Source organism: Lutra lutra, chromosome 16 (assembly GCF_902655055.1).
Source record: "Lutra lutra chromosome 16, mLutLut1.2, whole genome shotgun sequence".
In the NCBI taxonomy this organism is placed as follows: Eukaryota; Metazoa; Chordata; class Mammalia; order Carnivora; family Mustelidae; genus Lutra; species Lutra lutra.
In genome coordinates, this window is record NC_062293.1 from 45437545 (window position 1) to 45461941 (window position 24397).

Consider the following 24397-nt stretch of genomic DNA (forward strand, 5'->3'; position numbering starts at 1 on the left):
CTTTGCTGAAAAAGTCTGCAGATCCATGATCTAAGAAATAGGTAATATTTAGGATGCATCTATAGCCTTTCAAATGAATAGAAACAAATGAGAACAATTCAGCTTTAAATGACTCACTTGCCTCAGAAATAGACTGAAACAAGCATGGGCTATATTGGTAGAAAATGGCAGGTCTTTGAGATTTACCTGGTAGGCTTCCAGGTGAAGAGAAAAAGCATCCCAATAAATCTTGGAAAATAGGTCTCACCCTAGTTCTAGTCCAGGTAAGAAAAGATCTTCTCTAGCTCAACAGCTAATAATGCCTAAAACTAAGTTCCCTATCCCCCTGGTGCAAGTTGGGGAGATAACTACATATACTAGGTACATTTCCAACTAAACTAACACAATGAACCTGCCCAAGGTTCCCAAACTGCAGTGTCAGAGGCATTGCAGCAAATTCAGACGATGCCATGAAATCTTTAAAATTTTGAGGGAAACAGTAATACTTGACATATATCATGCCATGTGAACCACTAGCTCCAGGCAGCTGACAATTTCTACATGAGATTTCTACATGGCGTCCCAAGTTATTAGGATATAAATATTTAACTTATCTGTATACCTATCTACCTAATCAGCGCAAATGTTAACTATTTCTTTTGGCCTAGGACACTGTGAAATATTACTGAGACACTAAAGGTGTTATGAATCAAGAAAGTTTGGAACCTCTGGACTATACTCCTGTGTTGATAGCAAGTTCCCCAAAAGCAGAGATATCCAAATAAATGCTTAAAAATCATCCATGAAGGAGTGCCTGGGTGGCTCAGTTGGTTAAGTGGCTGCCTTCGGCTCAGGTCATGATTCCAGGATCCTGGGACTGAGTCCTGCTTTGGGTTCCCTGTTCAGCAGAGAGCCTGCTTCTCTCTCTCCCTCTGCCTGCTGCTCTGCTTACTTGGGCTCTCTATCTCTCTGTCAAATAAATAAATAAAAATCTTTAAAAAAAAAAATTATCTGTGAAGATACCAGAAGGCCTGCCTTTAACTACAGTCTAGGTCAGTTTACTTCCAAGGTACTTTCCAATTGAGATTCTATGAGCTGAAATAAAGGTAATGTCCAAGATGGAAAAGCAGACATCTCTCTCAATGAACGATACAGAAATCTTTAGCTATAATTCCAGAAAAAGACAAATTGACACAGGAAGAACTTGCCACTTGAGTTCTTACACTTTCCAATCTCTTTTTTTTTTTCCCTAACAAAGGGAAAAGTGGGGTCTTTACTCCAAATTCCTATGCATAGGTCAAAAGGCCTAACCAACTTGGGTTTTATAGAGTACCACATGAGAAGATTAAGAGTTGATGTAGCCGGGGCGCCTGGGTGGCTCAGTGGGTTGAGGTCTCTGCCTTCGGCTCGGGTCATGATCCCAGGGTCCTGGGATCGAGCCCCACATCGGGCTCTCTGCTCGGCGGGGAGCCGGCTTCCTCCTCTCTCTCTCTCTCTCTGCCTCTGCCTACTTATGATCTCTGTCAAATAAATAGATAAAATCTTAAAAAAAAAAAAAAGAGTTGATGTAGCCACTAATGCATATTATCAGGCACCTAAAGCACTTTACAACCTTTCCCATCTGTGTCGAGGAACAGGTCCAAGCCTAAGAACACCTGAGTAGCTCCATGATGACTCTAAAGTCTTATCATCTATCAAAGGCCAAATGCCAGCTTGAATCAAAGAATGTAAGTTATCTGATTAGTGCATTTAAAAGTAATGTGATTGTTCTGGACAGTCTACAGAGGCATTAAAAAAGTTTAACACCTGCAGTTCACAAGATTTGTACTATTCCAGCTCCTAAGGAGCCATTAAACAAAAAATGAAAGCTGCCTCTGCACTATTCTAGTGTTTTTTCCAGCATCTCTTATTCAAAACATTCAGCATATCTGCATGTTTAAAATCTTGGAAACTCCAGAATGGAACAGATGGTATCTGATTTAGTTATACTCCCCCGGAAATGACTGACTGACCCATAGAACTATAGTGGGTAGAGGAATACCCCTCCTTTGGTTAGTTGGAATCAATCCCTACTTTCTACAGCCTTCATCTCTACTACAGAAATCTGATGGGTAGACAAAAAGGAAGTATCTAATAACTTATTTTCTACTGGGAGACTGTGATTATAGCAAATGTACCAATGCAGAAAATTTCATCTTTAAGGTGAGGGCAGGTGGCTCTTGAACCCCGTTTTTTAAGATTTATTTTTTAAGTACAGAAATCCTTTCTTCAAACAAAATCTTAGAGAAATCCAAATATGTAATACAGTTAAAAACAGAATTGCTTTGGTTGAAGCAAGAGAGGGAACACAGAGCCTTACACCCTTGGTGTTCCCCCCCCTCTCCTGAGGGATACCGAGAAGCAGTCTGAAGACTGCTGGTCTAACACAGTATCTCCAGAGCCCTACCCAATTCTAAAATGCAATGATTCTAATTTATCAACTTCAAGTTAAGTGTAAAATTCCACTAAAATTTAGTGTAAAATGTAGACTAGTGGAACTAGGTCATTCATAAACCATGAATGTTTTGTTTAACCAGAATGGTCAGACCAGAACACCACAGCCTCCTATTCTTATCTCCCAGTGTCACCTCAATAGGGACAAGGCATCAGCTCTTATAAAAACCCAGAGATAGGGAAGAAGAGCTGTAGACAACTGTGTCCTGTACAGCTGTACTGTACTGACTGCACAACTGTCCTCGCACACAGTCCCACTGCGGATATGCTGCCAGTGAAGCCACACAAAACCTATACTGAGGAGGGCAGCAGTGCAGTTATAAAGCAGTAAGAGTCACAGACTGAACCGGGCATGGTAGAGAAGGCGCAACAGTGGATTTGGGTTCATCCTATCTCTACCTCCAAATAGACTAAACAATCCAATCTGTCTAAACATCAGTTCTTTTTACATAATAAAGATACCGAAGGTCCTTTCCTGCTCTAAAATTCTACAATGCTAAACGGACACATTTTTAAGTATGTAAGGTATTATAAAGCTATTACTTTGGGGTATATGTTTTTTTGTTTTGTTTTGTTTTGTTTTTGACAGAGGTCACAAGGAGGCAGAGAGGCAGGCAGAGACAGAGAGAGGAAGGGAAGCAGGCTCCCCGCTGAGCAGAGAGCCCGATGAGGGGCTCGATCCCAGGACCCTGGGATCATGACCTGAGCCGAAGGCAGAGGCTTTAACCCACTGAGCCACCCAGGTGCCCCGGGGTATATGTTTTAACCTGAAGGAGGCCATCTTTAGCAATCAACATATGTGGCTCAAAATCAGTATCTAACCAAAAAACAAAATTTACTGAAATCACCTATTTATTTCACAAGATTTATGTTTCACAGCAGGGAGAGCAGCTCAACCATTCCTGAGCATTGCAGCCTCTAATCAAGGCAGACATCATTAAAAAAAAAAAAAAAAAAAAAAAACAGTTCTCTCTGGGCGCCCAGGTGGCTGGGTTGGTTAAGTGGCTGCCTTCAGCTGGGGTTGTGATCCCAGGGTTCTGGGATCGAGTCCCATATGGGGCTCCCTGCTCAGCGGGGAGCCTGCTTCTCCCTCTGTTCGTGCTCTCAAATAAATTAAAAACAGGGGCGCCTGGGTGGCTCAATGGGTTAAGCCACTGCCTTTGGCTCAGGTCATGATCTCAGGGTCCTGAGATCGAGACCCACGTCGGACTCCGTGCTCGGTGGGGAGCCGGCTTCCCCCTCTCTCTCTGCCTGCCTCTCTGCCTACTTGTGATTTCTTTATAAAATAAATAAATAAAATCTTAAAAACAAAACAAAACAGCTCTCTTTAAGAAATGCAGGGGGACGCCTGGGTGGCTCAGTTGGTTGGACGACTGCCTTCGGCTCAGGTCATAATCCCGGGGTCCTGGGATCGAGTCCCACATCGGGCTCCCAGCTCCATGGGGAGTCTGCTTCTCCCTCTGACCTTCTCCTCGCTCATGCTCTTTCTCACTGTCTCTCTCTCAAATAAATAAATAAAATCTTTAAAAAAAAAAAAAAAAAGAAAGAAAGAAAGAAATGCAGGGGGCGCCTGGGTGGCTCAGTGGGTTAAACCGCTGCCTTCGGCTCAGGTCGTGATCTCAGGGTCCTGGGATCGAGTCCCACATCGGGCTCTCTGCTCAGCGGGGAGCCTGCTTCCCGCCCCCTCTCTCTCTGCCTACCTCTCTGTCTACTTGTGATCTCTGTCAAATAAATAAATAAAATCTTAAAAAAAAAAAAAAGAAAGAAAGAAAGAAATGCAGGGCAGCTGGGTGGCTCAGTTGGTTAAGTGTGGCCTTCGACTCAGACTGTGATCCCAAATCCTGGGCTAGAGTCCTGCATTGGGCTCCCTGGTCCACAGGGAGCCTGTTTCTCCCTGTCTCTGCTCTCATGAATAAATAAGTAAAATCTTTTTTTCTTTTTTAAAGATTTTATTTATTTATTTGACAGAGAGACAGATAGTGAGAGAGGGAACAACACAAGCAGGGGGAGTGAGAGAGGAAGAAGCAGGCTTCCCGCCAAGCAAGGAGCCCGATGTGGGGCTTGATCCCAGGACCCTGGGATCATGACCCGAGCTGAAAGCAGATGATTAACGACTGAGCCACCCAGGAGCCCCTAAGTAAAATCTTAAAAAGAAAGAAAGAAAGAAAATGCAGGGGCACCCGGCTGTCTCACTTGGTAGACCATATAACTCTTGGTCTTGGGGTTGGGTTAATTTAACCATGCACTGGATGTAGCGATTACTTAAAAATAAAATCTTAGGGACTCCTGGGTGGCTCAGTTGGTTAAGCATCAGACTCTGGCTCAGGTCATGGTCTTGAGGTCCTGGGATGGAGCCCTGAGTTGCGCCCCTCACTCAGCAGGGAGTCTGCTTATCTCTCTCCCTCTGCCCCTCCCCCTGCTCATGCTCCCCTCCTCTCTCAAATAAAATCCTTAAAAAAAAAAAAAAAAATGAAGGGGCACCTGGGTGGCTCAACTGCTTATGTCCAACTCTTGATCTAAGCTCAGGTTTTGATCTAGGGTCATGAGTTTGAGCCCCACATTGAGCTTACTTAGGAAAAATAAAAATAAAAAAATAAAAAGGGAGGGCACCTGCGTGGCTCCATTGGTTAGCATCCAACTTTTGATTTAGGCTCAGGTCATGATCTCAGGGTCCTGGGAATGAGCCCTACATCAGGCAAGGGGCTTGGCAGAGTCTGCTTCTCTCAATCTCCCCTCATACTCATGCACATGAGCTCTCTAATAAACAGATGTTGTATCTCTGGAGTGCCTGGGTGGTTCAGCCGGTTAAGGGTCTGATTTGAGAAATCAGAGCAGAATGTGAAACTACAGAGTAATGAGAACCTCTTTCTAGACAGTGTTAAGGTACACCTTTGTCTTTTTGGGCAGCATGCACATCAGCTCAGGTCATGATCCCAGCATCCTGGGATCAAATCCTGCGTCGGGCTCCCTGCTCAGTGGGAAGTCTGCTTCTTCTTTTCCTTGCTCATGTGCTCTCTCTCTCTCCCTCTCTCTACAATAATAAATGAAATCTTTAAAAAAAAAAATAGATGAATCTTTTAATAAAGGAAGAAGGAAAGAAGGAAGGAGGGAGGGAAGGGAATGCAAATGAAAACAAAATTAATGTCATGACTATTGTTTCCTGGCTGTTAGCTGGCTTGTTTCATGATTGCTAGTTTTCATACTCCAGCCCAGTGCTAACAAGGTCTGCAAAAGGGCGCCTGGGTGGCTCAGTGGGTTAAGCCTCTGCCTTCAGCTCGGGTAATGATCTCAGGGTCCTGGGATCGAGCCCTGCATCGGGTTCTCTGCTCAGCAGGGATCCTGCTTCCCCCTCTCTCTCTGCCTGCCTCTCTGCCTACTTGTGATCTCTCTGTGTGTGTCAATAAATAAATAAAATCTTAAAAAAAAAAAAAAACACAAGGTCTGCAAAAAACGTCAGGAATCCCATCTGCCATATGCACAGCACCATGTTGGATGTTGACATCATGTGAACTTAAATGAAAACACAAGGCAAGAAACTTGTTTTCATTATCCTGCAAACTCAGAGTGGTGGAAATAATGGTGTGACCTATAATTTCGTTTCTTATCAAAGCAGAGACATGATACTTTTAAGTCACAACGCGATCTCAAAAAACAAGCACTATAAAAATACATTTTTCAGTCAAACCTCTAAGACTCAACTAGCCTTCTTTGCAGCCACTATCCAGAATGTAAAAGAAAATTTTCAAATCCAGTAATATCAGAGACTGGCTCAAATAAATCCCAGTTTATTCTGTAGGCTAACACTTCTACTTAGGCAGAAAGCAGCTTTACTCCCACTGTGTGAACACGACCCAAAGGAAACAGCACTTAGAGATTTCAGTTTATAAAAATACACTTTTGCTCCTTCTCTGCTAGTCTGAGCTCACGTAACTTCAGCCTGTACTTAAGAAAGTTAGCTACTTACTTACATTCAAGTTCTATCAGTAGGTTCTGAAAGATGGCATGCCACTTTTGTACAAGCTTTTACTCTGAACCACTAGCTCTGTGTATCTCAGGGAGGGAGGAAGGGAGGAGAGAAGAAACAAAGCTGTGAATGTTAAAGAGAGGAATAAAGGAATGGACCCAATGCAATAGTTGACCAGAGGAGACAGACTACCAAGCACAACTATTCGCCGTAAAAGACAGGAATTTACTCCTTAGGAGGAACCGGCTTCCTCGCTGTAAAATGTACCAAACAACAAAAAACAAGTAAACCTGCTGTTCCTTGGAACACACAGTTTTGGGTATGGATCTTTTCTCACCTGTTCTATGCTTTACTGTTCCTCCTGAATTCTTACTTTATAAACAAAAGCAGTCAATGGTAACTCTGGTCAACTCTATGCCCTCTAAAGAAGAAACATGTTTTTTGTGGGAAAATTCCATTTAAGTGCTTTGACAGAGCCCACCTTATTTTAGACATTGATAAACAGAAAGAAAGAATCAGAGTAGAAGGTAGATGAGAAAAAAATATTTTAGGTTAATTCCTGTGAATTCAGGTAGTGTTATCAAAGAAATCAAAGTATGTTTAGTATATCAATCAAAACATTCAGTTATACAATTTTAAGCTTACTTATTCCAAAATAGGTTTTCTACAAAAAAAGAGAAAACCCAACATTAATGCCAAAATCAGTACTTAATGGTTCAACATCTACAACATCACAATGCTGGTGTTTGTATTCAGCATTCCTACAAAGCTCTAAGAGGTGTGAAAGGGAGACCCTGTAGCAGATCTCTTCTTTCTACATTTTGCACATTATGTACCTCCAAAGCCAAGGCTGTCTTGTCGTAGGCATTAGGGACTCGCTTCTGGATTACCCTGGCATAAATGGGCCCATTCTGGAGGTTAGGGAGCGGAGTGTTGACGCTGGGTTGGGCATAGGGCCCAGGCTCCGGCCCACCCAGTGGCTGTGGGTGGGAACCCTCCTGGTTACCTCCAATCAGGGCCGATACTGAGGCGGAGGCAGGTCTATACTTCTCGACGTAAGGGACTGGAATCATCCCCCTCTTGCCTTCGCTGTCCTCTGCATTCCACCACTGCTCTTCAGGCTTATCCCGGATTCTCAGGATGTCTCCTTTCTTAAAGGGAAGATCTTCTTCATCATTCCCATTAAAGTCAAAGAGGGCTCGCACATACTCTGCCTCCTCCTGCCTGAGAATCACTCCACTACCCTGCCTGGATCTGGAAACTGGTTCTATCAATGTTGTAGTGTCCAAATAATGTATTTTGTAGAATTCCAGTAAAGCAGGCAATGAATCAAACTCTTGATCTCCTATTCGGAGTCTGGAGGGGCTCACCCCTGGAAAAAAACAGAGCAGGCTATTATTTAAAGATACATTAAGGAGATGAAATGCAGATTTTAACCATTTCCTAACCATTAACCATTTCCTAAACACATTTACTCAATATTAAATCAGAAAAAAAAGTCTAGAAAAGATAACCCCTCTGCTTATGGTAAACTGAAAATCATACTCTGTAGTTAAAACATACCCTAAAAAGATGCCCATCACCACCTGCAGCAGAGATGGAACAGAGGCCTTAACAGACCAGGCCAGTCAGGGCATGCTTTCATACTGGATCAAAGACAAAGCAACATGGAGACTTTTTTGTTCATTCTCCCAAAATGTTCTGTGCTATCCCATTTACAGAGTAGCATAAGGTTCAAGGTTTTGTTGTAATCTTCTTTTCAACCTCAGGAAATGTAGCAACTCTCCTTTTTCATAAGTCCCAGTAGCTTTTCCAAGAAGAGTTGGGGAGAACTTGCCATCTATCTATACCAGGCTCATACATTCCTTCTCTTCACATCTAGAATGTACAATTTCTAACAAAAAAAATATGTTTTTGTTGTGTGTGTGTGTGTGTGTGTGTGTGTTTTTTTTTAAAGTGAGTTCTATGCCCAATGTGGGGCTTAAACTCACAACCCTGAGATCAAGGGTTCCATGCTCTAGTAACTAGGCCAGCCAGGCACCCTCAATTTCATTTCTGACAGCCACCAAAACAAACAAACAAACAAACAAACAAAAAACCTTAATTAGGCAAAAGAACCAAGGAGTCTAAAAAGAGAAACCAGGACGCTAACTGCTTAACAATCAATTCCTAAGGTCTGCACTGAAATAAAACATGTAAACCACATTGCTCCCTCAGGTCACGAAAAACAGTAAATAAGGATGCCTGAAAAAATAAAGTGTTAAAATTCTCAACCTCTGGGGGCACCTGGCTGGCTCAGTCAGCAGAGCATGCAACTCTCGATCTTGGCATTGTAAGTTCCAGCCCTACGTTGGGTGTAGAGATTACTTAAAATCTTAAAAAAAAAAAATAAAATAAAATAAAAATAAAATTCTCAACCTCTTATGACACGCTAGGGTCATTCACATAATGCAAAGGTGTGTATAGCCCTAGATACACAGGGCATGCTTCCGAATGTGTTCCCTCAGGGGGGTATAGCTCAGGCACTGAGCATCTGACTGCAGAATATATTCCCTCTCTATCCCAAGATCCTAGAACTGAAAGATATTAACATGCATCAGTTCAAATGAAAAAGTTTCTAGTGACAAATACACCTCTTTTTTTTTTAAAGATTTTTATTTATTTATTTGACAGAGAGATCAAAAGTAGGCAGAGAGGCAGGGTGGCGGGGGAGGGGGGAGCACGCTCCCTGCTGAGCAGAGAGCCCAATGTGGGGCTCGATCCCAGGACCCTGAGATAATAACCTGAGCTGAACGCAGAGGCTTAACCCACTGAGCCACCCAGAATCCCCAGGAATATACCCTTTAACTTACACTCTGCTAAGCACCAAAATAACAAATCATCTTTATTGGATTTTTTTACCTTTTGGTTTCCTGGTAAAGTAATAAAATAAAATAAACAGAAAACTGTTTTTTGCAGAGCTTGTTTTTTTAATTACCCTTAACCCACAATTCAGCATTAAGTTAAAACCTCCCAAATTTGAATATGTGTGTGTGTGTATACAAGTATGTCATAAATATATACAAGTGTTTTATAGTTAGGTAATATAAATTTTTTATCTTGCCTTTTTTTCTTATAAAATAAAAAGATTTTATTTTTATATAATAAAAAATTTCTCATCTCTGCATGAACATGACTTTTTTTTAAAAAGATTTTATTTATTTGAAAGAGAGATTATAAGTAGGCAGAGAGAGGGGGAAGCAGGCTCTCTCCTAAGCAGAGAGCCCGATGTGGGACTCGATCCCAGGACTCTGAGATCACAACCTGAGCCGAAGGCAGAGGCATAACCCACTGAGCCACCCAGGCGCCCCATGAACATGACTTTTAATAGCTATAAAGTATTCCTAACTTTTCACTAGTGAAAATGCTATTATGAGCATTTTTGTTCTTATCTATTAGCGAGGTTTTTTTTTTTAATTTCATTAGAATAAATTCCTTAAAATCCACCTGCTGGATCAAAGGGTAAGAACATTGAAGTTTATGTTGCCAAATTGCCCTCCAAAAGGTCTGTACGATTTTCCACTGCCACCACTGATCTAAGAGTTCCCACTTTCTCCATATCCTTGCCAAAAGAGCATTTTAAAAAGCATTGCAAAGGACACCTGGGCAGCTAGTTGGTTAAGCATCTGCCTTTGGCTTAGGTCATAAACCCAGGGTCCTGGGATCGAGTCCCGTATCGGGCTCCTTCTTTAGTGGGGAGCCTGCTTCTCCCTCTGCCAGCCATCCCCACTGCTTGTTCTCTGACAAAAAAATTTTTTTTAAGATTTTATTTATTCATTTGACAGAGAGAGATCACAAGTAGGCAGAGAGAGAAAGGGAAGCAGGCTGCCCGCTGAGCAGAGAGCCCAATGCGGGTCTCGATCCCCAGACCCTGAGACCACAACCTGAGCCGAAGGCAGCAGCTTAACCCACTGGGCCACCCAGGCGCCCTGACAAATAAATTCTTAAAAAAAAAAAAAAAGAAAGAAAGAAAAATCACTGACAATTTGGGATGCCTGTGTGGCACTTCATTATGTGTATGCCTTCAGCTCAGGTCACGATCTCAGGGTCCTAGGATCTGATCCAACATCAGGCTCCCTGCTCATCAGGGAGTCTGTTTCTCCCTCTCCCTCCACCCCTCCCCCGGCTCACAGGCTCTCTCTCATTGACTATTTATTTTTAAGATTTTATGTATTTGAGAGAGTCAGAGATAGCAACAGAGAGCATAAGCAGGAAGGAGAGAGAGAAGCAGGCTCCCCGCTGAGCAGGGAGCCTGATGCGGGACTTGATCCCAGAACCCTGGGATCATGATCTGAGCCAAAGGCAGACACTTAACCAACTGAGCCAGCGAGGCACCCCTCAATGACAATTTAATGAGAAATGCTATCTCTTTTTAAATATCATCTTTAATCATTTGGTGTATTTCAAGATTACTATTTGTACTTCTTTTGGGAGGGTTACTTGTTCAAGTCCTCTGTTAAGGAAAAATGTCCAATTTATGTTCTTCACTCCAAGAACACTGGTCCACTATCTAAAAGCCATAGTGAGGGGCGCCTGGGTGGCTCAGTGGGTTAAAGCCTCTGCCTTCGGCTCAGGTCATGATCTCGGAGTCCTGGGATCAAGCCCCGCATCGGGCTCTCTGCTCGGCAGGGAGCCTGCTTCCTCCTCTCTCTCTCTGCCTGCCTCTCTGCCTACTTGTGATTTCTGTCTGTCAAATAAATAAATAAAATATTAAAAAAAAATAAAATAAAAGCCATAGTGATACGGCTCAGGTCATGATCTCAGGGTCATGGGACTGAGCCCCAAGTCAGGCTCCACGCTCAATGGAGAGTCAGCTTGAGATTCTCTCCCTTTTTCTCTCCCCACCCCCGCTTGCTGTCTCTCTCTCTCTCTCTCTCTCTCAAATAAACAAATAAATCTTTAAAAGCCACAGTGAGGGGTGCCTGGGTGGCTCAGTGGGTTAAGCCTCTGCCTTCGGCTCAGGTCATGATCTCAGAGTCCTGGGATCGATCCCCACATAGGGCTCTCTGCTCAGCAGGGAGCCTGCTTCGCATCAACCCCGCCCCCCTGCCTACTTGTGATCTGTCAAATAAATAAATAAAATCTTAAAAAAAAATGAAAGCCTGTGATTAATATGGTGAAATAGGAATATTGTGATAGCCCAAGATGGATGTCTGAATCAATTTGCACTCTAAAAGAAATGAGACCCAAAAGAAAAAAAAAAGAAATGAGACCCAATTATTTTGTTCAGTATTAGAAATCACTTCTTCCAGAATGACCAGAAAAAGTACCTTTGAAATTCAGTGATAGAAAGAAGTGAAAAGATAAACTACAGAAGTTAACCAGAAGTCCTCCAAACAGAATGAGTACTGATAAGTGCCTTCACAATTGAAGGCACAATGAGACACCAAGACACAATTTAAAGGACAGTTGCACATTTCTTGTATCACACAAGTCCATCTGTAGAATTCATGGCTGTAAGCTAAAACAAGTTAATAGCCCACACTCAGTAATTCTGGCTGGCTCCCCAACTCAAGATGCTGAAATAGAGGGGTACCTGGGTGGCTCAGTCATTAGGCGTCTGCCTTCGGCTCAGATCATGATCCCAGGGTGCTGGGATCAAGCCCTGAGTAGGGCTCTCTGCTCAGTAGGAAGCCTGCTTCTCCCTCTCCCACTCCCTCTGCTTGTGTTCCCTCTCTCACTGTCAGATAAATAAAATCTCTTAAAAAAAAATGCTTAAATAGATGCCCAGACCCAGGACTACATATCTACAGCAAACACTCATCAGGTACCTGCAGGACACAACCCCACTAGTTCCAAGAGCTGAACTGGAGAACTTTGGTTAGGAATATACCAGAGCATGGTGGCACTATACTCTGGAGTTTGCCTTCACTCAAACGGACCACTGAAGGGGGACTGTTCCCATTCAAGTGTGGTAGGCAATGAGATACATGGTCATTCTGCTTATTACCACTAGGTTAATTCAGTGATCCTTTAGGCCTGCTGAACTATGTGAAGGATTGGGTCAATGTGAGCTCCAAGGAGACCTACTGAGCACTGTCTGGTCCAGAAAGCCTCCAGAGTAGAGTGTTAGGGAGGACCCTCACACCAGCAGAGTACCCATGGCTTAGAAAATGGTCCTAATGACACAAAGGGAGGAAAGCTCCCTTGCTAGAGTTTACCCAACTACATGCCAAGGTGCAAAAGCCAAAATGGTTTTCACTAGTTGCCTTTTTGGGACAGTGGTAGGAAGACGGTACTCAGTAGATGTTAGATATTATCCTTAACAAAATTCTGAAGTGAGGGAAGAAGTTAAATATAAGTCTGGTCCCAGTTTTAAGAAGCTCATAGCACAGCTGCAGATATAAAGGTACACACAGTGTGGTTGGTAAGCAAAGAATGAAGCAGGAGGTCTTAGGAAGACATTATTTCCCCCGACTTTCACTTTCAACTGGAGATGTATTCTTACAAAAAAACAGTAGTGACAAAAAACTGTGTTCTTAGATACAACGAAATCACCATGAAAGAACAGCCCTGACCATACCTGAACATTTCCAAGGCATTCTTTTCACTCTAAAAAGGAAGGTAACCACTCCCTGTCATCCATTGTTATGGTTCCTCCATTGCTGTACTAGCTGAAGTAAAATGTGTTTTGTGTCTGATTTTTTGGGGGGAGGGAGGGTGATAGTTTAGAAGAACAATAAGACCACAAAGCCAAGAGCCTTGTAAAGATCACTATGAAAATTACGAAAAGAAAAAATGGCAGCTCCTCTGCCATAAATATAAAGGTAGAAAGTTGGTTCAATTCATTTCTTGCTCAAATGCTGCATGGTGTGAACTGGACCCACAATGACTTCTCTTCTTTGGCTTGGCAATCCCAGCAGTCAGAGAAATACAAGCAAAACACCAAGGAAAATCTTTGATACTCTTAAAAAAAAAAAGATTTATTTTTAAGTAATCTCTACACCCAATGCGGAACTTGAACTCACAACCCCAAGATCAAGAGTTGTATGCTCTATCCACTGTGTCAGCCAGGCACCCCTTTGATATTCTTTACCTACAAATTTTTTTTCTATTTTACTGACACTATAATTCCACCAGAGGAGTGCCTGTTTCTGTGTACTGCTGAAGCAGTCAAATACATGGAACATCAACCAAACTCCACAGAAGGGGGGAGAAAAGAACGAAAGTGTCAGATAAGCCCAAACCTCATCACAGCTATATGTTCCAGCTCCTCTTCCCTACTTCATCGCCTTCCCACCACAAATAGCCAAGGGCAGGAAATAGAAGGACAGGAAAGGAAGGAGATACAGTCAGTCAGTCTAGAAAAATGAACCAAAGACCAGGTTCTCATTGCTGGGACTTGGAAAACGTCACTGACTTGTTTTACATAAACCTGTGCTGGTATTCTGAACATGAGTTATGAACAAACACATTAAGAAATCAAAATCAATGCAAGCACTTCATATTCTTTTGGTTTCTGTACATGCTCAACTCATTACTTCTAAGCATTTTAGCCTTCAGGTTACATCAATTTTTACAACACCATTCCCTGAAGGTTTTATGAAGAACACCCAAGAGCTCCATGGGCTTCAATAGGCCAGGTCACTTTTGGCATGGGTACCACCACAGCAGCTTCATCAGCAGCCTCCCCCTGAATTCGAAGCACTTCCGTTTTCCCTTCCTCTTCCCTTAATTCCACCCCTTTCCTCCTCTTCTGCCTGTGGTATTTATAGAAAATGCTTAAACACACCCCACCACCTGTCCAATACAAAGGGCTAAAAAGGCTGCTGACTTTCATCTGAGAAGGTCTCCTAAAGAGGTATCAAATATCTGGCCTCCTAAGCAAACAGAACTTTCTAAAAATGGTACGTATCAGCATGGTATTTCACAGATTCAGACTGCCTGGGTTTAATGAATTCTGGTTCTCCCATTTACTAGCTATATGAACTCTTATTTAACTTCTCCTGGTGTCAAACACCTATGTAATAAAAGCTCCTAAAAGCAGTTGGTACACTGTATCCTGCCCAAACCTCTTAATTCCTTTAGAAATTTTCGAATAATCCCCAAATCCAAAGTCCACTGCATTGTTTCCCAGAGAAGATTCTACAGAATCTCAGGACACTTCTCAAAATGTCCTGTGGTCAAATACCTGCCTCTCTTGGGAGGGTCATAATTTCACATGAGCACAGCAAATGGCTGAGAAGTCCTGCAACAAATAAACCTACTTCCTTTTACCGAGACATCCTTTTTTGGATGTAAACCTAGAAGTAACTCACTGAAGAACTTCTCCAGAACCACTGGATGGAGGGATACTCTGTAACTGATGAATAAAACATGCAGACCAGGTTTGAGAACTGCAAAGATGAGGTAAACAAATGAAACACTGATGGTGGAGGTACAAAAGCAGTAGGTAATGAACAGTCCCACAAGATCTCTAGAGAATGGCTTGGTCCAGCACCACCTTAAAGAGGCAGCGTAAACAATAACCACCCCAACTTTTGCTCCTCCCTGTCCCCAAATGAGGCAAGCTTTTATGCTTCCCTCACCCACTAGAACAATAGGTAGAAGGCTCTGGGTTAAGCAGGTAACACCAGATGCCATCATATTTCCATGTCACGGATCCAAGGTCCTTTCACACTTCTCGATGCACTCCACCATGCTCCACCCCAGCACTCACTCCCTTACACATGCTATCGTATTACCAGTGCTCACCAACCCACATCGTGCCTGCCTGTAAGCCCCTCAATGCTGAGAAGTCTTCCACTCCTGCTCTCCCAACCTCATACTTATGTTAATAAGACTAATACAGCTAATGCTTATCAAGTACTTACTATATGTTAGCCCCATTCTTAAGCATTTAATACACTAAAACTCATTTAATCCTCATAAGAACCCTATGTGATCAATATCACCATTTCCTTTCTTTTGCAGATGGGGAAATTGAGGCAGAGGCAAGTTAAAGAATGTGCCCAAAGTTACATAAGTAGTAAGTGGCCAGGAAGAATGTCTCAAACCCAAGCTCCAGAGCTCAGACTTAAAACTACTCTCCCTGCTCACACTTACTCAATTCTGTCAACTGTCTACTGGCTAAGGTCTAGTAATACCTCATTGTTCAAAGAAACATGTGAATCAATGATTGCAAAGCCTTCCCAAGAGGTCCACCTTGAAGTCCAACCTGACAAGGTATGCCCACTAGACTTGACCAAACCCTGCCTTATGGCCCTGAGGCACAACCAGGGTGCTCCCTGACTATGGCAGCCTGTGGAAGCTGAACAACTAAGTTAAAAATATACTCACCAGAAAAGCTTAAAAATACCTAATCCATCCTACCCATATTCCTCTAAAGGAATAAGCCATTCCATACAAAATTATGTCCACAATAAATACGCTATATAGTCCTAAGTAAAAAAGCTCATTTTTTTCATGTTCAATTTGCCAAATGAGAACTGTAAAAGCCTCATCATTAGACTTTTAGATAACAGACAAGTATTGTCCAAATATTAAAGTTAGTTTCTTCTTGTCATTCTTTCATCTTTAAACAGAACCTAGGACCTCATGACAAAAACAAAAGTGTTGAATCTTCTATGTGCATTGTTTAGATCTCAAAAGAAAGAAAAAGAAGTACAGCGTGTCAGCTCTCTAGACAGAATTCTGAGGTTCAAAATCTGGCTCAGTCATTTACCAGCTGTGTGACCTTGGGCAAGTTACTGAATCTCTGACTCTCAGTTTCCTCACCTATAAAATGAAAATATTTCAATTAATAGAGATCACAGTACTTCTCACCAGATTGTTATGGGCAGAAAATGAGATAAAGTACAGAAAGTACTCGGCAAAGTACTTGGCATAGAATAACCAGTCGATAAATGTTAGCTACTAATATTCTACATGCTTTTCTAAAATTTAAGAAATTTCTCTGTGGGGGCGCCTGGGTGGCTCAGTGGGTTAAGGCCTCTGCCTTCGGCTCAGGTCATGATCCCAGGGTCCTGGGATCGAGCCCCGCATTGGGCTCTCTGCTCAGTGGGGAGCCTGCTTCCCGTCCTCTCTCTCTCTGCCTGCCTCTCTGCCTACTTGTGATCCGTCAAATAAATAAAAATCTTTAAAAAAAAAAAAAAAAAAAAGAAATTTCTCTGTGTAGTTTCAAAAGAAAAAGAGCTTGATGAGAGAGGACGGGGAACAAAGATTAAGTAATCTTTACTATAAAGACAGCAACTCAATCAATTGCTGTGTGTGGAAAATTGGGCACATTACCAGAAACAAGAATTACCACAATGCCCATGAACTTTCTACACCCCATCCACAAACTCTGGCAATCTTCACCTTCTCTTTTGGGCCAAGGATCTGAATTCATATCTGTTATGAAAAGGTGGAGCTCCGTATCAAGGTAAGTGCAGAGATATAAAGTCCTAACGCCAAGGTGTGGAGAAAGCTCAAACTAGCAAACCGCCTGCTGCCATCTCCAAATTTTACAAAATGTATACACAAAAGGTTGAAAATTGGGGGAAAGAAGGTCAAAAATTGAGTTTCAGTGACCGTGTGCCAACATATTACTGCATTGTAATGTAAAACCCTAGATACCAAGAAGGTGGTAAAAAGTCGAATTTAGGGGTGCTTGGGTAGCTCAGTGTTAAGCGTTTGCCTTTGGCTCAGGTCATGATCCCAGGTCCTGGGATCCTGCTGGACATTAGACTCCCTGCTCAGCGGGAAGTCTGCTCCTCCCTCTCCTATCTGCTGCTCTGCCTATTTGTGCTCTCTCTCTCCCATCAAATAAACAAATAATTCTTAAGAAAAAAAAATACATTAAAAAAAGGTAGAATTGGGGTGCCTGGGTGGCTCAGTGGGTTAAAGCCTCTGCCTTCAGCTCAGGCCATGATCCCAGGGTCCTGGGATTGAGCCCCATATTGGGCTCTCTGCTCGGCGGGGAGCCTGCTTCCCCCTCTCCCTCTATCTGCCTCTCTGTCTACTTGTGATCTCTGTCAAATAAATAAATAAAATCTTAAAAAAAAAAAAAAAGGTAGAATTTACCTGGTTTAGGGCAAAGTTATGTTACATCAATATTCTTGTCTCACATTATGTTATTAAACTTACCAGACTGAGAAGACCTAGGATAATTTGTGGACTTAAAGATTCCATACTCTTTTTTTTATAATTGGTATTTGTTAGCAACAAAGAGACTGACTATCCCACCTCCCCATTTCTGGCCAGAGTGAATAAATCTAAATTAGGACTATCCCAAAAGGGAAAGAGCTAGGCTCAGCTAGTCAGAAGAAAACTGCTTCAACTTGGGAACAATGAGAAAGACTAAGACTCTTGATGCTGTTACACAAGTGATGGTAAGATGACAACCTCAGAATTACTCTGTACTTCACAAACCTCAGGCACTAAGTGCATAAATCTCCTTAACATTCTCCAAACAACTCTCAAGGCATAAGTAAGACAGTCACATCTCAGTGATCCTTGGTAAGAAAGACCTAGCTAGGTCACAGCTCCAACTAACTGAGCAAGAAGAAGCCCTAACACATAGCAGTGACAATGTTCAAGTCCAATAAAACTGGAAGTTCCATTCACTTTCAAGGAAGGGACTGTTTCCACTAGCTTATTTCCAGGGGGAAAAAAAATCTGCCTTCCACAAAAAACCCTGAAAACTAGAACCCCCTAATTGTAGAAACTGTCTCTGGACTTTAAGATCTCTTGGACACCATCAGCTGGACATCAACTTGTTCTGGGCTGATCACAGAGGGCTTACTTCTATCCCCAAGACACTTAGCTCACCACCTTCGTCCTCTGCGGGGGAAGAGGACAGTAAAAGTATTTTGGAAAAATGCCCAAGAAAGGAAAAAGCTGACCGGTTTCCTGAGGGTGTCTCCATCCCTCCCGGCTAGTATGTGGCGACTTCCTACCAAAGGCCAGCAGGGGAGAATAGCTCTACAAATCAAGCCCGGCTCTCTAACACTACAGGAAATGTTTCAAGTCTAAAAAGCCACTTGTAGGATTATCAAATTCATTCTGGGAACCGCTGCCAAGTGATGCCCCCGCAGTGCCAACATCCCCCTCAGCTCTTTGTCCCCACGTTGCCCGGCCCTGCCCTTGTGCCTGGCCCGGGCGCTAGCCCCACCCTGGGGCCGAAGCAGTTCCCCTTCCCCTGGGCTGTCCTCCCAAGTCACACCCAGAGGCCTGGGTCAGCGGCGACTCCTTCCCCCCCCCCCCACCCGCTCGTGGTGTGAACGACCCCAAAGCACCAGGCTACCCCCTGCCATGGTCACTCCGGCCCTCTGCCCACGTCCCTCGTGGAGGTCAGCTCTCGGAGAGGAGCCGGCTAGGCTGGGGAGTTCCGCGGCCCTCACCCCGCCCGGGGCCTCCCGTCCCGTCCGTCCTCACCGGGCGGAGGCTGGGCGGGCGACGGTGGCACAGACGGGCGCGGGCCGCTGCTGTTGATGATGTAGTGGGAGACGCGCGAGTTCTCGGAGACGCTGAGCACATAGTCCCCGGGGCTGGTGCTCGAGTCCCGCACCAGAAACACCCCGTGCCGCTGGCCCTGCAACAGCGCCACCGCCTCCTGCCGGCTCAACCGCCCCCAGTACCAGCTACTCCTCTCCTCCGAGTCAAAGTTGCCCGCCATGGCCGACTCCGCGCCTACACGCTGGGCCGCCGCCGCCACGCGCGCCCCTCCTGCCCCGGCGCCCGCCGCCCAGCGGACCGGCTCCGGTCTCAGCCTCACAGCAGTGTCCGAAATGGCGGCGGCGGCCGCGGGCCTTCCCCACCGGAAATGACGCTCACCGTGCCCCCGCGAGGATGCCGGGAAGGGGACCGCAACCCGCCATTGGGAGAAGGGCAAAGCGCTCACTGCGCACGCGTTCTCACGTGCGTCGCCACCTGGTAGGGATCGGAACTGCACCGGATGGAGAGGCGAAGTCTGAGGCAAGGGGATAGGGGCTTAGCCAGCAGTCGATCCGAGGTTTGTATTTGCGCTTTTAGCCACGCGGCCCGTCGCTGCACCAGGCTTCAAGTTCCCGGAAGGCCCAAGATTTCTAGGCAGCGACTCCGAGTACAGAAGATGGATGTGGCCCCAGGGCCTGGGCTTCTGGAGACATCGGTCTTTTTCTGGTGGTTCCTCCAGCTTCTCTATAGACTGGCTAAAGTTTTTTGTTTGCACTGATTCATTCAGCAAACAGTTGACACCACATTTGCCACGTGGGTGCAAAGGTGATCAAGGCTGGGCTCTGACATCACAGAATTTACAGACCAGTGGGAGGAACCAGGAAGCAATGACAAAGGAATGCTGACTGCTATGATAGGGACCCGACAAAGGGGCTCTAGGAACACAGAGCAGGGCCCCCAATCCAGTCAGTAAAGGGATTCAATATGGAGGTGGCTTTAACTCAATGTTGAAATGGCAAGTGGGGAAAGAGCATTCAAGACAAAAGGAGCCGAATGTGCCAAGCCAGGTAGAAGTATAGAGTTCTCTCCATAGAGTCTCTCAGGTCATTTGTCCAGATTCTTCTAAACCTTAGCTGTGGCTACACATATCCTCTGCTCTCCCTGCTATCATGATCTCCATCTCTATTCTATATCTACAGCTGTATTCCTGTGAACAGCTTGCTCACCGGTTCTCTGTAGTGCATTGCACACATCTGCCAGTGTGGGCTTTTTAAATTACAACTCTAAGTCTGTTGCTACCCTGTGCACAACTTTTAACAGTCTCCAGATGTTAAAATTCCCAGTTTAGTTCACAGCATAAAATGGGGCCACAGTCTCCTCTTAGCTGCTCCTACATGAACTGTGTGTTTCTTCTTTATGGAAAACTTTTCCGGATCTCAGACTCAAATGTCTCCCCTTTTTGACCAACCATCACTTCCTCTCTGCATCCACAGGACTGTGTCCATATTATTACCATCACAGTTCCTACCCATTGTCCTATAATCTTTCATTTTACCGGTCTGCGTTCCACGATAGAGCTTCTCAAAGGCTGAGGATCCAGTGTAGGAGGTACTACATAAATCTTTTATGAGGATGACTAACATTTATTCAGGGAATACTACCTTCCAGGCATAGCACTAGCTGCTTTTATATGGATCATCTCATTGAATCCTCTTAACAACCTTAGAGGTTGTATTTTACAGCTATTCCCATTTTACAGGTGAAGCTCAGAGAGGTTAAGTTATTGATCCAGAGACACACAGCTGCTGAGTGGGGGGCTGGCATTCAAATCCTGGAAGGAACAGAATGCTGTGGTCACTGCGTTATATCCTCAGACTTCTGGAATAGGCATGGAGGGGGACAGGAGGTTGGGGGAGGATGGTAGAAATAGACATCAAGAAAAAATATATATCAGTCAGCCCTGGGTTTTGATCTTACATGAATAATATGCCTCTTACAGATCTACTTCACACACCCCTGTGCCTGCTCTGGGAAGGGAAGGGGAGCGAAGGCACCTTCCCTGCTGTGACTCATTGTGACCCTGGCTTAGTCACAGTGTGTTACCACAAGCCAGCAGCAGAAGCCACCCCAGTGTGAATTCTGGCCTTTTGGGTAAGAGAAGGGCCTGTTCTTCCCTTCTCCAGGTTGGAGGAGCTTTGAGGTAGGGCCTCACTCAGAGACTGCTTGTGGGTTCTGATAGAAAATGTACTTTAAAAGAAGAAAAGGGAAAGAAAAAGAGGAAAGAAGGAAAAGAAGGGAGGGAGGAAACGTCATAAATAAGCTGGATAATAAGAAGGAGATTGGCAAGGAGGGGAAATCTAGACCCAAGGGTTATTCACTGGTGCTGTTTCTTGGAGCATAGAGAGAACAACATGGTAGGAACAGGAGTGGCCTAGGGGCGAAGAGAAGACAAACCCGTCCTGCCTCTCCCTACTTTGTCTTCTCTTCTCCCCTTCATACATTCAGGATTTGCAGCTATAATGGTGGCTTTTGACCCCTGATAAATTTGTGATCAACCCTACAAAGAATGTGACCTTCCTGGGGTGCCTGGATGACTCAGCTAGTTCAGAGTCTTTTTCTTTATTTAAATTTTATTTATTTATTTATTTATTTATTTATTTGACACAGAGAGAGAGAGAGAGAGAACCAGAGAGCACAAGCAGGGGACTGACAGAGAGACAGAAGGAAGTAGGCTCCCTGCTGAGTGGAGGGCCAAACGTGGGACTTGATTCCAAGGCCCTGAGATCATGACCCTACCTGAAGGCAGATGCTTAACTGACTGAAGCCACCTGGGTGCCCCAAGCGTCTGACTCTTGATCTCAGCTCAGGTCTTGATGATCTCAGGGTTGTGAATTCAAGTCCTGAATTGGGCTCCACACTGGGAGTGGAGCCTACTTTTTTTTTCTTTTTTTCTTTTTTAAACATTTTATTTATTTATTGTCACAGAGAGATATCACAAGTAGGCAGAGAGGCAGGCAGAGAGAGAGGGGGAAGCAGGCTCCCTGCTGAGCAGAGAGCCCGATGTGGGCTCCCAGGACGCCGAGACCATGACCTGAGCCAAAGGCAGAGGCTTAACCCACTGAGTCATTCAGGCTCCCCCTACTTTTTTTTCTTTTCTTTTCTTTTTTTTCTTTTTTTTCTTTTTTTTTTTTTAAGCTTTTACTTATGTATTTGACAGCGAGATGGGGAACACAGGCAGGGGGAGCAGGAGAGCCCGATGCAGGGCTCAATTATAGGACCCTGGGATCAAGACCTGAGCCAAAGACAGATGCTTAACGACTGAGCCACCCAGGCACCCGACATAGAGCCTACTTTAAAACAAAACAAAACGGGCGCCTGGGTGGCTCAGTGGTTAGGCCTCTGCCTTCGGCTCAGGTCATGGTCTCGGGGTCCTGGGATCGAGTCCCGCATCGGGCTTTCCCCTCTGCAGGGGGCCTGCTTCTTCCTCTCTCTCTCTCTCTGCTTGCCTCTCTGCCCGCTTGTGATCTCTCTCTGTCAAATAAATAAAATCTTAAAACAAAACAAAACAAAACAAAAACTGTGCAGAGGCAGACACTAGGGGAAAGCTCTGGAGAAATGTGAAACGACTCCGACTCCAAGAAGGGTCTTGGGGAGGAGAGCATGCTGGGAACCAAGGCAGGAGGCTGGACCTTCCCAGAAAAGTCAGCAAGATGTTCCCAGGGATGACATGCTATAGGACTGCTGAGAATGGGTTGTCTGCTTTGCTGTGAGGTATATGCCGCTCACTGCCTCATCCTTTAGGAACACTGCTCACACAGACACCCTTGTGGGAAGGCACCCAAGAGAAGGTGTCAGCCTCCTCACCTCTGTCCTCTCAGAGCTGAGAAAGTCAAGAGCATCTGAAGAAGGTTAAGATGCATGTGTGCCCCCACCTTCCCCAGCTCACCCCTCTCTGGCTCCGCTGATTATTCTTCCTCGTCCTCTGACAAGCCTCCACACTTTGCACTTGTCCTTCCCCCTGCGGGTTCCCCATGGTCACTCCCCCACCTACTTTATATCTCTGCCCCTGTGGCCCCCTCAGGGAAACCTTCCCTTGCCCATGCCTTTGGAACTGTAAACTGCACACCCATCTCTCCACCTCCCCTTTCTCTGCTTTATTTTCCTCCCATCACCTCTAGAACATAAGCTCCATAAAAGCAGGGATTTGGTGGGTTTTGTTCTTGCAATATCCCAAGTGCCTGGCAGAGAGCCTGGCACACGATAGACAGTAAGGAAATCCCAGTGGAATGAAGGAATGGAGAGTCTGGGGAGGGGTGGGGCCGGGATGCTCTCATCCAGAGCCTGAATTAGCTTCCTATGATTGGCAGGTATCTCCCCAGGGGGCCCTGGACTTCCTGCAAGATGTGAGCTGGGGGTGCAAACCATTCTCCATTACCTCTCAAAGGACAGGGGTCTGCAGATCCATGTGGCTTATGTCTGTGACGTCACTGGCAACACATTCTAATTGGCCAGAGAAAGGAGTGTTGGCCAGTCGTAGAGCTGGTAATTGCACTCAGCACAATGCTTATCTTATCTGTCGGCTTCTTGTAGCCACTGTTGGTACTCATAGAGAGGACAAATTATCGTGGTGCTTTTATTTTTCTGTAATTGGTTGCCTGAGGCAGGGAGGGTCGGGGGGAGTGTCAAATCTAGTTGTGTGCACAGGACTGCGTCAAGACCAAGAGAGTCACACATTCATCAGAAACTTCTGCCCCAGATGCTGAATCTAAATGCCTCCGCAGGTATCTTGACCCCAAATTAAATTTCTTCTGAACTTTAACGCCTTCACAGAGGGGCACTTGAGTGGCTCTGTTGGTTGAGCGGCTGCCTTCAGCTCAGGTTATAATTTCAGGGTCCTGGTATCGAGTCCCCGCATCAGGTTCCCTGCTTAGCGGGGAGCCTGCTTCTTCCTCACCCTCTGCCTGCCCCTTTGCCTGCTTGTGCTCTCTCTGTCAAATAAATAAATAAATATCTTTAAAAACTAAACTAAACTAAAATAAAAATAAAGCCTTCACTTGCCATTCCTTCTGCTCACAACGCCTCTCCCACTTGGGAAATCTCTTAGCCATCTGCCGAGGGGCTCCGTGGAGGCAGCCTGCAACACTCATTCCCTTTCTTCAGGAGGCAACATTGCTCATCTTTCAGGAAACCCTTGGCTCCCCACTCTTGGGCCAAGAGGCAGGTGTGGTTCGTGCTATTTCTGCCCTGGGGGTGGGGTCAGGGCTCAGGCACAGGACCTGGGGCTGGCAGGCACGTGTCAGAAGATGCTCTTCTCCCTAACTACAATGACTGGGTCAGAGGAGAGCACTTCCTTCAAGCTGGTCCACTGTGAGTTGGTGCTGAGACTTTCAGCTGACTAGGAAAGATGCTTTTTCTCTGCCTCCTACACCAACGCAGCAGAATGAACGGCCACAGCTGCTGGTGGCCGTGGCTGCCTTGCCACGAGCAGAGAGCTTGCCTGACAGGGGAGCCCTCTGAGCAAGGCTGAGCCAAGAGATGGCTCCAGACACGTTTCCTGACAGTGTC

General features: G+C 44.9%; 1 protein-coding gene across 3 annotated transcripts in view; it reads right to left on the reverse strand.

The window, feature by feature from the left end:
* CRK (CRK proto-oncogene, adaptor protein) overlaps window positions 1-19227 on the reverse strand; it is a 31530-nt gene extending 12303 nt beyond the window's left edge. The window contains exons 1-2 of one of the 3 annotated variants that reach the window (XM_047707384.1): window positions 18833-19227; window positions 7443-7808 (exon numbers count right to left, since the gene is read on the reverse strand). In XM_047707384.1, coding sequence (XP_047563340.1) covers window positions 7443-7808; window positions 18833-19073 — 607 coding nt within the window. In that variant the 5' untranslated portion in view covers window positions 19074-19227. Of the gene's footprint in view, window positions 1-7272; window positions 7809-18832 lie in introns of all 3 variants that reach the window. The other 2 variants (XM_047707382.1, XM_047707385.1) reach the window with 2 other exon arrangements.
* Window positions 19228-24397: the final 5170 nt, after the last annotated feature.